This window comes from Archocentrus centrarchus, chromosome 6 (genome assembly GCF_007364275.1).
Source record: "Archocentrus centrarchus isolate MPI-CPG fArcCen1 chromosome 6, fArcCen1, whole genome shotgun sequence".
Taxonomy (NCBI): Eukaryota; Metazoa; Chordata; class Actinopteri; order Cichliformes; family Cichlidae; genus Archocentrus; species Archocentrus centrarchus.
This window is the reverse complement of record NC_044351.1, coordinates 21,421,410-21,438,747: the sequence shown is the minus strand read 5'-3', so window position 1 is coordinate 21,438,747 and position 17,338 is coordinate 21,421,410. Positions and strand designations below refer to the sequence as shown.

Genomic DNA, 17,338 nt, shown 5'->3' with positions numbered 1-17,338 from the left:
CGTTCACTCCTGGCATACAGATTGATGTCATCCATGTTCAGAAGGTGGCTGATGGTTGCTCCATTTCGTAGTCGGTATCCATAGCCAATCTTGTTAATGATCTGGCTGAGTGGATTCAGGCCTATGCAGAACAGCAGTGGGGACAGAGCATCTCCTTGTAAATCCTGCACTTCATGGTGATTTGTGCAATTAGCTTAAAGTTGGCCTCTAGTGTTGTTCTCCACATTCCCACTGAATTCTTGATGAAGGCTCTTAGGGTCCTGTTGATCTTGTACAATTCTAGGCATTCCAGGATCCATGTGTGCGGCATGGAGTCATAGGCTTTCGTGTAATCAATCCAGGTGGTGCACAGGTCGGTCAGTCTGGTCTTACAGTCTCAAGTGACTGCTCTATCAGTAGCTGGTGTTTTGCTCCCCTGGTATCTCTGCCAATTCCTTTCTGGGCTCACGTATTGAGCCACGTGCTTAGTTATACCGCTCGTATTATTTTTCCTGTAGTTTAGTGCCATACCTGAACCATCAGTGAGACTGATAAATCATAAACACCACTAAACCTGAGTTTGATTCTCACCAGATTCAAAATTGTAGCTTGTGAAGGGAGGGCAACTTGCACCAGTTAGTGTCTGCGCACTTGTTTGTGCCAGAGAAGGAAAAACAGCACATCTAGATACTAAATTTGTCTGAGAGGATGGTTGGCGAAAGGAAGACTTGTCTGTTCTGCAGAGAACTGAAGATAAATTATAAAGCCACTTTAGTGCTGCATTGAGTCTCTGTGCTGCTGCTGCTTCTATTTTCTGCACAAACTCTACAACACTAAAAGATTTTGTGCTGACAGAAGCACACATCAAGTTGGCCGCAGCAAAGCCTTGTTGACTGAGATTTAAGATTGTGTCTGGAGAGGCTAAATAAAGCTTGAAGTCATGTAGTGTGAAACCTCATTCAGTTCCCAGACGTGTATGCAATATTTGGCAAAGTGATGCTTTTAGATTAAAATGAACACAAACTTACTGGTTGAGTTTTTCTTGTTTCAGCTCCATATCTGCTACAGCAATCAGCTGATCCAGCTTACACTTAGTCTCTATGATCTCTGCCTCTCTGGGTGAATACGTCCCACCTTCCTTTTTACGCTGATGGATCCTGACATGTCAGTAAAATAAATTGGTAAATAATGATGCAAACACAGGTCTAAAATGAGTGAAGAAGGAAACAGTTTTGTTTCAAATGATGCAATGCTGAACTAGCCATATTTAGTACATGGTGTAAATGTATTAATGTCTGCAAACGAGTGAGTGCCTTTTGCTATCTTACTTGACTGAGCCACAGATGATGATGATGAGTAACACAGCCAAGAAGAAGGACAGCAGAACGCCCAGAATTATCTGCTCTTCTCTGGTCAACAACCCATTGCACGGAGCTGGAGGATCATGGAAATGTAATAAAGCATTCCACGCATTAATTAATTGTACAATAAAATTATGCATTAGTAAATTTCCACATTCTCCATAACAGAGAGGAATACACAGAATGAACAACATTAATTAAAAAAGAAAAGGGCTTTGCCATACAGGTTACAACTTTTTGATGTAGCTTTATATAATGTCATCCCCCAAAACAGTACCTGTAGTACAGCAGTACCTGTTTTGATATGCGCCGAGTATTCAGAGTCCGTGTATTGCCCAATAACGTTAGTGGCTCTTAACTTAAACCTGGAATATATAAAATAACAGACAAGACTTGGCATTACTTTTTTTATGCATGAAAAAGTTTTCAAATTTGACTGTGTATGTGACGCACTCACACATAGACAGAGTTAGGCTTCAGAGGTCCGTTGCAGAAATGCTCAGTGTTGTTCTCCGCACAGTCATCACTCTCTCCGATCACATATTTCTCTGCTGTAGTGTGGTTGAGCCTCAGTGACCAAGCATCTCCAGACACGCTGTGACCACCTCTGACGAGTGCATTCATATCTGAGTCATTGCACGGGGGGTTGGGGAACCCTGTGTCAGTAAGGTAAGGAGCGGGATGATCAAAATTTGCACTCTTCCAGTTGGTGACATTCTCGATGTCCTTCACTGTGGCAGGATGGATGTAAGAGAGGAGAAGAAGTACAGAGAGACTGAGCCAAATTGCAGCAGTTTAAGCTTTTACTTGAACTTGTCTTTGAGGTAGGGCTAAAGTGACATACTGTAACATGCGATTCAACTGGAGGTTTAAAACACACACGCAAAAAGCCCAACATCCAAGTGTATCCAACTAAAAGTGATGGCTGTCAATGTTTTTTAAGGATCATACCCCCTGACTCGGCCACGATGACCTGAATTTTTGTGATTGGTCCATTGTCGTCACTATAGAAACATGCAGGGATGTGGATGGTGATACTCCTGTGGGTTACCATAGCAACCCCTCCATAACTCAGCATTGCCTGGGGTTTTTGGGTTGGCTTGGATGGGGCTGGAACACACACGTGCGCACGAACGCACGCACGCACACACACACACACACACACACACACACACACACACACACACACACACACACACACACACACACACGTGAGTGTGTAGAAGTTGTGTGAATACAAGGTGTGTATGAGAAGATGTGCTTTTAATCTGCCACATTTACATATATAACATGACAAACAGGCTGGAATAAGAGTAAAATTGCTACATAATCAGCACCCATCTAATAATATTGTCAAGTTGCATTTGCTATATCAAAGCAGTCCTGCATACTGAGCAGTAATACTATGCAGTGGTAGTTTTCTGTCTCACACTATGCTGCACTGCTGCATCAAGAAAGAGAGAAACACTCTTGAGCATTGCAGAGTGCAGACAAGACAGAGGGGCTTGTACCTTTGATCCCTGTAGTAATCAGGACACGTGAGCTGAGTGGGCTCTTGCCAGCACCGTTCTTTGCTGAAATCTGCCACCAGACAAGCACAAGAGATTCAGAGAATACAAAAGTAAGAGAGACCAGTACAGCAAGGTATTAAAACAGTGAAAAGTTTAACAAGTCCAAGGTTTTGGAGGGCCAGGAGGCCTCAGTGTTGCCTGGTATAGCGCCAGGTATGTGATCGAAGTGCGTGTGTTGGTGTTATATAATATGAGATGAGATCATAAAATTCTATAACTCTGTCCATAAAAATAAAAAGCATGCATGATTTCAATATAACAAGTTTCCCCCTTCAGTATTGTCTCCTAGCGCACCTTTGGGCTGCTTCTAACAAAGCCTCCATGGAAGTCCCGTTCTGACCACCAGTGCATCTACAATTTCACCAGAGACCTCAAACCTGCTCACAGAGCAGGAACCAACTTCTGTGTCAAACTGATCTGAACCTCTGGATGAAGATTATCACTGGTGCTGGGAGCTTGGTCTCTAGCTACGAATCAGAGATGAAACCTGGCCAGGAGCCCACCTTTTTAAATATTTCAAGGTTTCAAGATTTGTCCACTGTGAATTTGGCAGTTGTATTCTATTTTCTTTAGAAATGTGAGGGAAAACATTTGGTGTCTCTGGAACTATGGTGCATGCCATCATGAGACTGAATACAAGAGAATAAAAAGCCACTGTTTTTTTTGCTCAACACCAACTCTACTAGTTTGTCACAGTGGAGGGGGGGTCCAGCGCGCACACACAGATGCACATGGGCAGATGGCAAGAATTCCTGAAAATATTCTAAAAATAGAAGAATACCTTGATGGCAGTTTTTTTAATTAGTTTTTGTGCTGCTGCCTCAGGAAATCCACCATCATTTGTATGGACCCTGCATACCCATGTCACAGTCTATATGAACTTCTTCCATCCAGCTCCTCTCATGCATATAAACGCACTTAATCAAGCCCCCCAGTAGAATTGTCTGTACTCACAATTACAACTACATCATTTCAAATTTGCACTACAACTGTAACCCTGCCATTTAGACTGTATTCATATTGTATTTATATTTTTATATTGTATATTAATTTGTATTTTTTTAAAATAATTTTTTGGACAGATTATTTTATATGGATCATATGGAGAACTTACACACTGAATCTCAACGTACCGTTTACAATGACAATAAAGGAATTCACTTTATCTATCTGTGTCTTTTACCTGTAAACTGTAAGTTCGTCCTCCCTTTAGTCCTTCTATGACAGCATCCACCGTGTTATCATCTCTTCGGGTGACATTAAGGCTAATATTTTTGACCAGCCGGTCTTTCTCGTAGATGTATACAATGTATTCTGTGATGTTTCCATTGGGCTCCTCTGGGGGATTGAAGGCCACCTTCAGGGAGCGTACTTCCTCTGGGATAACTGAAACTGTCACATTCTTGGGAGGGTCTTTAGGTTCTGGGGTCAAATACAAGAGAACAGTATTAATTTAGCCATCTCTACAGGTGGGCAGCAGCTACTACAGGGTGCAGACGTACCCTCCTCCTGTGTCTGAAAGTAAATAGGCCCAATGGCTTTCCCATCCCTGCCAGCGTGCTCCAAGTCACCAGTGAAGGCAGTGACAGTCACAGAGTAATGACTGAAAGCCGTTAAGTTGGTGACAACAACAGTCATCAACTCCCCTGGAGCTCTGACTATTGAGATATTCACCCCAGGACCATTCACCTAGCATAACAGGAGAGTTTATAGAAAAATTATTACTTTATATTGGATTATTTTTATACTCTTCTCCTTAAATTGCTACTGCTTTTTGAAAAAGCCTGAACAACATAATACCCTGTTGACCTATTCTAAAAATAGCTAACTGTGTTTTACAGTTCATTGCTGACATGCTCATATTTGTGACAAATGTAACCTAATGAGATGACCTGCACAAGATAAGAAGTCGGTCCAGAGAGAACAGCTGGAGCATCCCACGCAATGTGAAAGCTGTTGGAGGTGGAAGTCACTTTTAGGTCACGGGGAGGAGCATCAGGGTCTGAGGAAGGAGATGCGAGAAAAAAATAAAGATGTATCACTAACTGAAATTTAGTGGCTCAAGTTACGGCAAGTTATATGAATCACACAAGACTAAACAAGAAAAGTTAATTAATCTTATTTTTCCTAAATAATTAATGAACTAATGATTTCCTTGAATACATTAGTTATACTAGGAAGTGGAGGTGTGTCGTATTAAATAACAATTTTAATGCTTTAAATGCTAAATTTCAACATGTTTATATTTGATAAAAAGTTACATTAATGTTAATTGATGCTTTCTATGTTATTAGTAGGAATAACTTGGTCCACCTCACTTTAAATGTGGACCAAGTGAACATCCCACACAACGTGAAAGCACATGAGCCCTTTCTGGGATCATGTGGGTTCTCATCACTGCTCTGAGTTATGATGTTTGGACTGGGGTGGGGGTGTCCTCACAATGTAAGTCACCACACTGCCTGATTTTTCTTCTGATTGTTTCTGCTTTTTCTTTATCCTTGTTTAAGTGTTTGGTTGCTGGGTTTCATTGTGGTGCATTTTGCTGCTTTTGGAGGGACATGGATATTGCAGATTGGATCCTGGGGAAGATCACATGCACGTCTTCACAAATGCGCAAACAACAACAACAAAAAAGGCTAATGATATATCAGAAGTATACCAGGTGACAGACATCTCAACCTGTAGCTGGTGGTACATATGACAGCTTGCTACTGCGCCTCTTTCATCTCTATATAGTCTTTACCAAAGTTACAGTCACTATAATTTCCTACTCATCTTCTATTTAATCTATTATTACTATTTTATCATTAATTTGCTAGACATGTGTGTAATAATAGTGGTATCAGCAGCCTTAGTAAAAATAAAAGGCAGAGAAACAGGGAGTGGATTATTATTTAATTACTCATTACTAAGTTGTAATGATATCACATCTAAAGCCATAAGGAACTTTCAGAATAAAGCAACTGACCATGCCTGTGTTTGCTCAGGTTGATAATGAAACATCAGACAAGCTGTGTAATTTTGCTAGTATATCTGGAAAAACAAGTGTTTATGTGTCAAATATTACTCTCTCTGGCTGTCTGGCAACACACAAAGCCATGTCATCATTGTTATTCCTACTTCCTGCCATGGTGCGTTCATATTTCCACTCCGTATGGTTTCCAACTCCAGCGTTTGTCACAGCAGCAACTTTGAAGCGGTAGTATCTGTATTTAGCCACGGAGTGGATTGTGAAACTTTGTTCCTCTCCTGCATCTGAAGCATTTACAGACACTGTCGCATTATATTCGATGCAATGCGGGGCCAGGTCGTCCTCCGGGGTTTGCTGAGCTGTAACTGATATGCTTGGATCACAGTCGGCTGAAATTAGCTGTGTAATGATGTGGTACTCTTTAAGTAGGCCTGGAACAGATTGTGGTGGATCCCACTTAAGTGTCACATTGTTAGGTGTGACCTGAGTGATGGTGAGGAATCGAGGGGCAGCCGGAACTGTCACGAGACAACAAAGTTTAGTTAATTATTCACTTGTGGTGCCAGGTTATGCAAAATGCTGTACAAGAAGACTGACTACCTGATTCCGAAAGGGTGAAAGCTGTACAGTTTATTACTTCTCCTGGACCTGCAGAGTTTACAGCAGCTACAGAAATTGCATACTCCTGGTCTGGTGACAGTTCAGTCACTGTGAACTGTTGTGTGTGGGCCTCCTGGCTAGAGGCCTGCAGGTCTCCCTCCACTTGAATCTCATAAAAAAGGATGTGCCCATTAGGATTGGCTGGAACGTCCCAAGACAACCGAATTGAATCCCAGCTCACTCCTGAGCAAAACAGGTTCCTTACAGGATCCGACACTGCAGACAGAGAGCGCGAGAGAGATGAGACAGTGTTGTTGTTAACAGTAGCCTTAGTTTTAGGTTGAATTCCTTATTAAAGAACCTCATGTTCTTGTCCTCATGGACAAACTGCACCTTTTTTATTCAGACCTGGGGACATATTTATGGCAAAAAAAAGCACAAAAAAAATCAACACTTTTTTTTAAGTGTGGTTTGGAGACCCTAATAGACCTATAGCCAAGAGCCTTCAAAATTATTTGCTCTAAATCATAAAATTAGATCACAAAAAGTGCATCTATACATATGGAGACCATTCACTCCAGTGAAATACGAAAATATGAAAATTGTCTCTATTACTCCCTTTCACATTCTTAGCAACATAAATGATTATGGCAGATCACTTCAGTCTATCACAAAATAATTTATTTCTTCCTTGTAGCATAGTTTTCTCATTATCCAGAAATCTAGCTGGCAAGCAAATATTTGAGATAGTATATACTGCCAAGTGATGCTAACCCCAAACCAGCTAGATGGGTGTTAGGATTATGAGGGGTGGCTTGGGGATTTTTCCCTGTAAGTGGTCCCTGCCCCCCAAAAAGTTAGAAAATCACAGATTTAAAGGACCAGAACTGTTTTTAGGATGCCATCATACCAACAGGAATATCTGCAATTATCTGTAAAATCTGTAATAGATTTCATTTATTTTTTAAATATACAAAGTTGTGATGCAGAAGCAGGAGTCCATTCAAACTTTAGTATATTTTGACATAATGTCTCTTTATGGTGTTGGATTGGACATTGTTGTTCAGCTATGGGGTCAAAAAAATGTTTTTGCTTCCTTTTCTTTAGAGTCTTTACTCCGCTATGTTTTGTCTTTTGAAATTTGTCTTTATTGTAATTTAATATTTGCGTATTTCCACTGCTATTATATTTGAATACCATTCATCCTCCACGATGTCCTGGGTCTACCCTGGAGCCTTCTCCCAGTAGGACATGCTTGAACACCTCAGCTAGGAGGCATCATAGTCAGATGTCAGAAGCACCTCAAATGGCTCCTTTCAAAGTTCGAGCCCCTACGAATGTTTGAGTGCCTCACCCTATCTCTAAGGAAGATCCCAGCCACCCTTCAGAAGGAACTCATTTCTGCCATCTGTATCCATAATTTCATTCTTTTTGTCACTTCCCAGAACTCATGGCAATAGGTGAAGCCAGGAACATAGATCAACCAGTAAATCTACAGCTTCACGTTTATGCTCAGTTCTCTCTTTACCACAACAGACCTGTACAGCATCTGCATCACTGCAGACCAATCTGTCTGTCAATCTCCCGCTTGACACCCCCCCCCCCCCCCCCCCCAGTGGAACAAACTCCTATGCACCTTCACACAACCTCAAGAACATAGAACATTGAATCATATTTATCTCATAGACTCCAATTTGTTCATGTAAATGGGGAGTCTTCTTCACACACTAAGGTTAATTATGGAGTTCCACAGGGTTCTGTGCTAGGACCAATTTTATTTACATTATACATGCTTCCCTTAGGCAGTATTATTAGAAAGCACTGCATCAATTTTCATTGTTATGCAGATGATACTCAGCTTTACCTATCAATGAAGCCAGATGACACACATCAATTAATTAAACTGCAGGAATGTCTTAAAGACATTAAGGCCTGGATGACCTCTAATTTCCTGCTTCTAAATTCAGATAAAACTGAAATTCTTGTTCTCGGCCCCACAAATCTTAGAAACATGGTGTCTAACCAGATGCTTACTCTGGATGGCATTACTTTGGCCTCCAGTAACACTGTGAGAAATCTTGGAGTCATTTTTGACCAGGATATGTCCTTCAATGCACATATTAAACAAATATGTAGGACCGCTTTTTTGCATTTGCGCAATATTTCTAAAATTAGAAACATCCTTTCTCAGAGTGATGCTGAAAAGCTCATTCATGCATTTATTACTTCTAGGCTGGACTATTGTAATTCATTATTATCAGGCTGTCCTAAAAGCTTTCTGAAAAGCCTTCAGCTGATCCAAAATGCTGCAGCTAGAGTACTGACAGGGACTAGAAAGAGAGAGCATATTTCTCCCATATTGGCTTCTCTTCATTGGCTCCCTGTTAAATCTAGAATAGAATTTAAAATTCTTCTCCTCACATACAAGGTCTTGAATAATCAGGCACCATCTTATCTCAAAGACCTCATAGTACCATATCACCCCAACAGAGCACTTCGCTCTCAGACTGCTGGCTTACTTGTGGTTCCTAGGATACTTAAGAGTAGAATGGGAGGCAGAGCCTTCAGCTTTCAGGTGCCTCTTCTGTGGAACCAGCTTCCAGCTTGGATTCGGGAGACAGACACCCTCTCTATTTTTAAGATTAGGCTTAAAACTTTCCTTTATGATAAAGCTTATAGTTAGGGCTGGATCAGGTGACCCTGAACCATCCCTTAGTTATGCTGCTATAGGCCTAGGCTGCTGGGGGGTTCACATAATGCACTGTTTCTTCTCATTCACCTTATTTACTTTGTTTATACTCCACTCTGCATTTAATCATTAATTGTTATTAATCTCTGGCTCTCTTCCACAGCATGTCTTTCTCTTCCCTCAGCCCAACCGGTCACCGCAGATGACTGCCCCTCCCTGAGCCTGGTTCTGCTGGAGGTTTCTTCCTGTTAAAAGGGAGTTTTTCCTTTCCACTGTCGCCAAGTGCTTGCTCATAGGGGGTCATTTTGACTGTTGGGTTTTCTCTGTATTATTGTAGGGTTTTTACCTACAATACAAAGCGCCTTGAGGCGACAGTTTGTTGTGATTTGGCGCTATATAAATAAAAATTGAATTGAATTGAATAGACCTGGTCTAGGTCATAAACTGCACTGCTCCTCCTGGATCTGAGGTTCAACTAATGGATAGACTCTCCTCTCCAGCACCCTGACTGAGAAGTCTAATCCCTCTGAAACTGCAGCAGACCCTCCGGTCCCCCTTCTTGAAAAGGGAGACTACCACTCTGGCCTGCCAATCCAGAGGCACGGCACCTGATTTCCACATGATGTTGCAGATATATGTCAACCAAGACAGCCCAACAACATCTGAGGCGAATCTCAGCCACCCAAGGAACATAGCCACCAGACAGCTTTTTGACTACTTTGGTAACCTCACCCACAATTATGGGTGAGTCATCCTCCCTTGTCCCAAGACTTTGCTTCCACTACAGAAAGTGTGTCAGTGGGATTGACAAGGTCCTTGAAGTATTCTTTCCACTGCCCGACTATATCCTCAGCCAAAGTCAGCAGCACTCCACCCTCACTGTATACAGTGTGAGCCACTTCTCCTTCCCATGTTGCCTGTTGGTTTGCCCAAATTGCCTGGAGGCAAACCAAATGTCTTGCTCCATGGCCACACCAAACTCCTCTGACGCCCAAGGTTTTGCTTCTGCTTCTGTTATAGTCACACTTGGGTTGGCTTGCCAGTAAAAATCTTATCATTCCAGACAAATTTCAAAACTCAAATTGAGAAAAGAAACTTAAATCTGTGTTACTCTGTGTCTTTTGTTTTTAGACAGTGTGCATTTTACCTGACTCATTGGTTGTGAAGGACACAGGGCTGCTGAACTGATTCCCATGGCCCACCCTGGTGTAACTGTACACACTGATCTCATAGGAGTTATACGGCTTGAAGCCTGAGAGATACTTTGTAGCTGATGAACCAGAGGAATTCTGTTCCCACATAAACAAACAACACAAACAAACAAAAATACATACAATATTAAATCTGACTATTTGAGTGAAAAATATATGTATACCAGCTCATAAGTGATCATGAGTTTAAGTATGATGTTACTGCTCTGTAGTATTTGGAGTGTGAAATTAGCTACCGCCCATGTGTACACTCACTGAGTGGGTCTTTGGAGTATGTGTAGGTGTGTTATTGTTGTTGTGAAGCTGCTTTCAGTGTGTGAAATTAACAGTACCTGATGTGTGACGGTTTGTGTGGTGAGGTCTTGGATCTGGAAGCCGTACTTTATCACCACTCCATTGGGCTCCAGAGGAGGCTCCCAGCTCAGCCACACAGAGACCGCTGTGTGGTTATATATAGTCAGATTACGGGGAGGTGAAGTGGGGTCTAGATCACAAAGTTGGACAAATGGAGACGAGAATATCAGGCAGACATAAGATACACCAAGAGTTTGAGAAATTTCTACCATCTCATTATAGTCATTTAAAATCTGCTTTCAAACGAACCGCCTTCATCTGTGTGTAGCTGCAGCTGCAGACTAGGCCCTGAGCCTTTACGTGTTGCGGCCGTAATCGTGAGATTGTAAGCTGTGTATGGAAGTAGGTTAGTGAGGACGAACGAGGTGTTGGCGGTTTGTGTTGTGTTGGAGCCCTCTGGCCCAACTAGAGTGAGGGTATATTCTGTTATTTCCCCATTGGCCTCTAGAGGGGGTTGCCAGACCACAGCGATGGAGGACGAAGACTGGTTCCTGGTGGACACCAGCAACGGAGGAGAACTAGGAACTAAAGGGAAACACACCCATACACATGTCAGAGCCACAATAAATGCCAAAAACATATTTCATGACTGAATATTTTTGCAAATAAACTCACTGTCATCATCTGTTCTCAGGTACATTGTTCTGGTATGGTTGTAGGCAGGGCCAGCACTAGTTGCTGGGGTAACAGTGAACACATAAGGGAAATATTTCCTGAGCTTGGTGAACAGAAAGATGTTGTCAGTTGTGGTGTCCGTTATGGTCTTGTTGACAGCTCGAGTCCCATGGTTGGAAATATCTGGAACGATGCCTGCCTCCTGTAAGGTGACCACGTAGTAGGGGCGACCGTTTGGCTCCAGAGGAGGGTCCCAGCTCACTATGATTATTGTGGAGCTGAAGATCTGTGCTGTCAAATTTTGGACCGAGTCACTTGGTACTGAAGAATGAGATGAGAAGAATAGTGTTACTATTATTAATCACCACTGGCAAGACTGATTTAGACTCTATGCCCTTAATGTGAGTTTACTTTTGAGTGAGGAATCAAATTGGGCATCAATCAACGATACATGCCCTGAGACTTGAAAATGAACAGTGTAGCAGTCATAATAATCATCATCATCATCATCTGTCAGTGTGATTGTAATTAGCAAAAAAGGAAAAAAAAGCACATCAAGAAGAACAATACAGCATGACATTAATTTACCAACACAGGAACACAGCAAAGTAAAATCAAACAGTAAACAGATACAAAACAATACCCGATTAACAAGAACTCGTTCTGAAGTACGGAGTCACTTAGGACAGAAATTTGCAAACTGAAAATTAGGGACAGAAAGGGAGAAAGATGTTGTGAGATACTCAGCTTGCTTACTGTCTCAGCTATTCTAGAAAGAGCAGGGAAAAAAAAGGGGGAGAGATGAAGGAGAAAGAGAATATAAAAACTGAGAGATCCGCAAGATGAATGAGTGGATGTTAGGGGCCGGATGTGTGTGTGGGTCTGAGCCCAGGGGAGTGAGCCCCTGCTGGGTTTAGCTGTGCGGGAGAGACAAGGTGCCCTGGAGGTCCGGTGCTTGGCTGAGAGTGGAGCAACTAGAGCACAGGCAGAGATACAGAATCAGTGTGAGCAGTGACCATTCAGAGGCAAAGAATACATTACAAGCAAAAATTTTACCAACAACAAAAAAAACAAAGTACAAATATGCAGTTAGTTTGTGACAAAGTCTGAGGTGGCTATCTGCACCGATTTTTTTCCCAAAATCACATAAAAACAAAGGGCTTTATAATACTTTCACTGAGCATACTAAAATACAACAAAAATATTTGCATATGCATAAATGCAAATTCAAGGATTGTAGCAGAAACTAGTATGAACTGCCTCAAAGCTCATCGAGCTTAGCTGTATCTCTGTGCCAACAAATTTTAAGTGTTTCTCTCTTTTTATAATCCCTAACATTTTTCATCATGCTGTCAAGACTGGCTGTCTTCAAAGCACAGTGTCACAGGTGGTCATTTTTTTTTTTTTTTTTTTATTATCTCCGTACACTGACAGACTGAAAGCTATTTTCAATCACAGAGTTTTTATGTAATTTTTTTCAAGTTGAAAAGCTCTGAAAAAAAGAGTGCAGACCTGCCCTCCAGTGAGACTCTGAATCATGGCATGCAATTATTATCTAGCTTCACAAGTAGTATTTTATGTGTATGTGTATTCACTTTATTCTTGTTTATATTACATGTGTGTGTGTCTGACTGACCGTTCGTTGGTAATAACAGGGTTAAGGGCTTAGAATGGACCCCTCCATCACCCTGCACAGTGCTGGATGTCATCCAGAAGGTGTAGTTATTGCCCCCAATCAGCCGAGTCAGAGTGTAGGAGAGAGCTGAATTAGGAGAGGTATAGGAAGATAAGTCTGAAACGGGAACTCTCTGTGGAGGAAAAAAAATTGTTAGGCTTAATTTCACATCCTGAAAAATGCATTTCAGCAAGAGCAAAATGTATGCTGTTACACATAAAAGCAAAATCTAACATTAAGTGTCTGAGTCAGGTGCAACACATTCCATAGAGAATCGTCTGCTTTTGTCGCGTTTCCTCCTGTATTTGTTCATTTTTTTCCCCATTAGAGTGTTATTAAATTTTTATTGTACCCTATCTTGTACTGTGACTTTGACAGTGTCCCAAAACATCCTGAGACTACAAGAGTCAGTGACATTAACCAAAACAGCAAAGTTTGTGGTTAGTACTAAAATTACTGCCTCATGTTGTATGAACTGTGATGTTTGGGATCTGTAGTGAGGGTAGGGAGCAGGTGGAAGAGAGTCTGGAGAGGTGGATGTATGCTCTGGAGAGAAGAGGAAGCAACACAGAACGCATGTGTGTGCATGACAAGACAGGTGATGCGAGGAGTAGAGGTAGTGATGGCAGATGAGTTTAAATACCATCCAAAGTGCACAACAGAGGTGACGAAGAGAGCGCAGGCAGGGTGGAGCGGAGGGAGACGAGTGTCAGGGGTGATTTGTGATGAAAGGATAGAAGCAGGAGTGAAAGGTTTTATAAGATGGTAGTGAGACCTGCTGATGTATGGTTTGGAGACAGTAGCATTAACAGCTTCATGTTTTTGTCTCCTCATTACTGAACTATTTTAAGTCAGTGTACACTGGTCTCAGTAAGTCATCTTTGGCTTGCCTGGAGATGGTCCAAAATGCAGCTGCGAGGCTACTTAATAGATCCCCTAAGTGGTCCCATGTGACACCTATTATGTCATCTTTGCACTGGCTCCCCATAAAGCTCAGACTTCAGTTTAACATCTTGGTGATCACTTTTAGTGCTCTGCAGGGTCAAATGCCTGCGTACATTAGCGAACTTTTACACTCATACATACCATACAGACCATTGAGGTCTTCTGACCAAAATCTGTTGGTGGTTCCTCTTTCTACACTGAAAACTAGAGGAGACTGTGCTTTCGAGGTTGCACCTCCTAGACTTTGGAATGCTCAACCATTACATCTGAGATCTGCAGACTATTGAATCCTTCAAAGAGCAGCTCAAGACGTATTTGTATAGGCTTGCTTTTAACTAGTGGTTTGTGTGTATTACTATTTTTTCTTTGATAGTTGTGAAGCACTGATCTTATCTAGAAAGGTGCTCTACAAGCTGGAAGTGGAATTATGTGTCCACCAACAAGTCAACCACACTTTACACCAAAATCTTCCCAAATGTTATCCTTGCATTTTGAAAAGATGTCATGACTTCATTATTTTCTGGCAATGTTAATATGTTTTTTAACATGGTGTTTTATCTGTTTTTTGATATTGTGTTTTAATTATTGTACAATGCTTTGTGACTTTTTGTATGTGAAAAGCGCTATATAAATAAACTTTACTTGCTTACTTTTAATACCAATGTCTAGTCAGTTTCTCCTTAAATGCAAGTGGAAGTTTGTGCCAGATGTAATAAAAATCCCTCTGACATATCACAGTGACATGACTGGTTACAGATCTAAGGGCCACCTTTGACCAAAAACTTAGCACGTTAAAGATGAACTTAGAGATATTGTGTTTATGAGAAGGAGCCAGATGGATTTACTCTGTGGATGGACAGACAGCCTAAAAAATAATATAAAATTAATTAAGAAAATATTAAAAATGCTAAAATCAGAAAAAGGAATCTGCAGACTTGAGTGATAACTTCATTCAACTAACTCGTCGAATGGTTTACCCTGTCTGCAACATATGTGGCTCACCTCCTCAGTCACAGTGTTGTTAGATGAGTAGTAAATAGTGTAGTGTACAATAATCCCATTGGGTTCAGTGGGTGGGTACCACATCAAGGTAACAGAGGAGGTGGTCACATTAACAAAAGTCACATTCTGTGGGGGGTCAAATGGCTCTAGAAGAAGAAGGTTAAAAAGGACAAAAACTCAGGAAGTGGGAAAAAACATCATTTAAGATAAAACATTTTATATGTGAGGATGATAAGATTATGTTCAAAGATTGCATAATTTGTCACCAGTACCTGCGTAAGCTGTGGTAAAGCTAATGTAGATCAGCACTCCTCCATCTCCCAGTCTGGTCCAGCTGGAGACAGAGGCATTGTAGCGACTCTCTGAGTCCACATTAATAACCACTGAAGTCCCTGTCACGTTCTGCCACAGGTCAGTCGTTTCATTCCTGACAAATGGAGCAACCACTGATGCTGCATTTTTTGTGTTTTCTTTTTAAATTTTCAGACTGAAGTAGATTTCTAAACCTTACCAAACTCTGACAATATAGTAGAGTATGTCTGAATTGGCCTCAAGTGGTGGCTGCCATGATAACTCTACCTCATAGTCTGACAACTTCCTGGCATGAAGGAACTGAGGTGGTGTGCCCGGAGCTGAGATGCACGAGAAAGACTTTCCAGTAACATAACACAAACAGGCAAGTGTGGTGAACTTACAAGTAACAATGAATTAACTTCTAAAATATTTATCATTGTGCAAATCAGGAACTCAGAAGACCCACAGGACGGTGCCAGAAAAGAATAGAACGTTGCTCTAAAAAGAAAAAAAAAAAAGATTAGTGGTAACGAATCTGTTGTTTGTGCTTCTCAATCCTGATGGAAAACACGAGGGTCACGTGGGATCAGATACCTGTGATGTAAGATCATTAGCATGAGCTGAAACAGAGATGCAAGTGAGGAGGAAAAGACTGGAGGAGAGTCAGATTTAATCAGATACCCTTTTGAACTTGTCAGTCAGTGAGAATGTAATTGTGAAGGGTCCTGGAACTGAAAAAAAACCCCACCCTCCCCCTTTTTTCTCTTGTCACACCCGCCCCTCTCACCATCCTCAAGTGTAGTGATGTTGAGTGGCTCGCTGCTGTAGTTTCCTGGTCCGACTCTTGTGTGTGCTTGAACTACGACGCGGTAGTGTGCGTACTTCCTCAGATGCCTGATGTGGATGTAGTTTGTCAGGGAGGTGAGGTTCAGGTAGTGACTGGAGTTCCAAAGCTCTAAGCTGTAGTGAATAATGACGCCGTTAGGCACCAGAGGAGGCAGCCACGTCACGTTCACCTCACTGGAGCTGACTGATTCATAGGAGAGGCCATATGGAGGACTGCCTGGGACTGAAGAAAGAATAAACACCAGAAAACGTGGTTGAAACAATTGGTATTGATCCTAGCATTTCTTATGTATGTATCTGTGAGGTGGGCACATCCTTTAACACACCATCTTCTCCAGAGAGCAGGTATAAAGTGTCTGATGTCTGATTGCCATGTCCGTAACGTGTGTATGCTCTCACGGACACATTGTAATAGGAGAATGGTTTCAGATTGGTCAAGGTGACTCTGTTAGAAGGTGTGTTCACCAACGCCGAGTAGGATTCATTTTCATACAGGATCTCATACTGTTGGATCACCCCATTAGCTTTCTCTGGTGCAGACCAGGCTATTGTGGCAGTAGATGGGCTAGTGTCTACAACAGTGAGATTTACAGGAGGGGAGTCGGGCTCTGAGAGGGAGAAAAAAACAGAGGATTTTATTCAGGTCAGGTTTTTGAATGTTATGGGCAAAGTTACAGATGTTTATGATGGCATCTCGTATTTGTGTATGCATGTATTCAAGAGTCCAGAACGTACCGTCCTCTAAAGTGAAAACAAAAATGTCATCATCCTCAGAAAGAGAGCTCTCTCCCACAACTGTTGAAGCAGCTACACGAAGCTTATAAGGAGTGTACTTGTCCAAATCTATAAATAATAAGAGAGAAAATGACACTACATTATAATGACAGTTATCCTTAATGGCTTAAGAAAATGTCAGCTGAAGAGGATGAAGACTCTACCTGTTATCAATATGCTGGTAGTGTTAGTAACCCATTTCAGGCCTTGATTACTGTGCAATTTGAGACCATAAACAGTGTAATGTGTTATCCGTCCATTGGGATTGAGGGGTGGAGTCCAGCTCACTAAAATGGAGGTTGAACTAATATTTTGATAGGACACCTCAAGCACAGAGCTAGGGACTAAAAGATACAGACAGCACAAGAACTTAGGATTGGACACATTTAACAGCTCTAGTAAGATTTTCTTCTTCTTGTTTATATTTATTATAATTATTAAAAATGTA

General features: G+C 41.5%; 1 protein-coding gene across 2 annotated transcripts in view; it reads right to left on the bottom strand.

The window, feature by feature from the left end:
• ptprq (protein tyrosine phosphatase receptor type Q) overlaps positions 1-17,338 on the bottom strand; it is a 62,797-nt gene that overhangs the window by 26,640 nt on the left and 18,819 nt on the right. For both annotated transcript variants that reach the window (XM_030730562.1, XM_030730563.1), the window contains 23 exons: positions 17,055-17,234; positions 16,852-16,959; positions 16,443-16,724; positions 16,058-16,339; positions 15,488-15,608; positions 15,249-15,403; positions 14,977-15,122; positions 12,991-13,162; positions 11,355-11,675; positions 10,989-11,264; positions 10,718-10,869; positions 10,322-10,463; positions 6,486-6,761; positions 6,035-6,403; positions 4,804-4,913; positions 4,414-4,600; positions 4,095-4,333; positions 2,852-2,921; positions 2,292-2,450; positions 1,798-2,071; positions 1,635-1,705; positions 1,308-1,413; positions 1,008-1,136 (listed from right to left, as the gene is read on the bottom strand). In XM_030730562.1, coding sequence (XP_030586422.1) covers positions 1,008-1,136; positions 1,308-1,413; positions 1,635-1,705; positions 1,798-2,071; positions 2,292-2,450; positions 2,852-2,921; positions 4,095-4,333; positions 4,414-4,600; positions 4,804-4,913; positions 6,035-6,403; positions 6,486-6,761; positions 10,322-10,463; positions 10,718-10,869; positions 10,989-11,264; positions 11,355-11,675; positions 12,991-13,162; positions 14,977-15,122; positions 15,249-15,403; positions 15,488-15,608; positions 16,058-16,339; positions 16,443-16,724; positions 16,852-16,959; positions 17,055-17,234 — 4,327 coding nt within the window. The remainder of the gene's footprint in view (positions 1-1,007; positions 1,137-1,307; positions 1,414-1,634; positions 1,706-1,797; positions 2,072-2,291; positions 2,451-2,851; positions 2,922-4,094; positions 4,334-4,413; positions 4,601-4,803; positions 4,914-6,034; positions 6,404-6,485; positions 6,762-10,321; positions 10,464-10,717; positions 10,870-10,988; positions 11,265-11,354; positions 11,676-12,990; positions 13,163-14,976; positions 15,123-15,248; positions 15,404-15,487; positions 15,609-16,057; positions 16,340-16,442; positions 16,725-16,851; positions 16,960-17,054; positions 17,235-17,338) is intronic.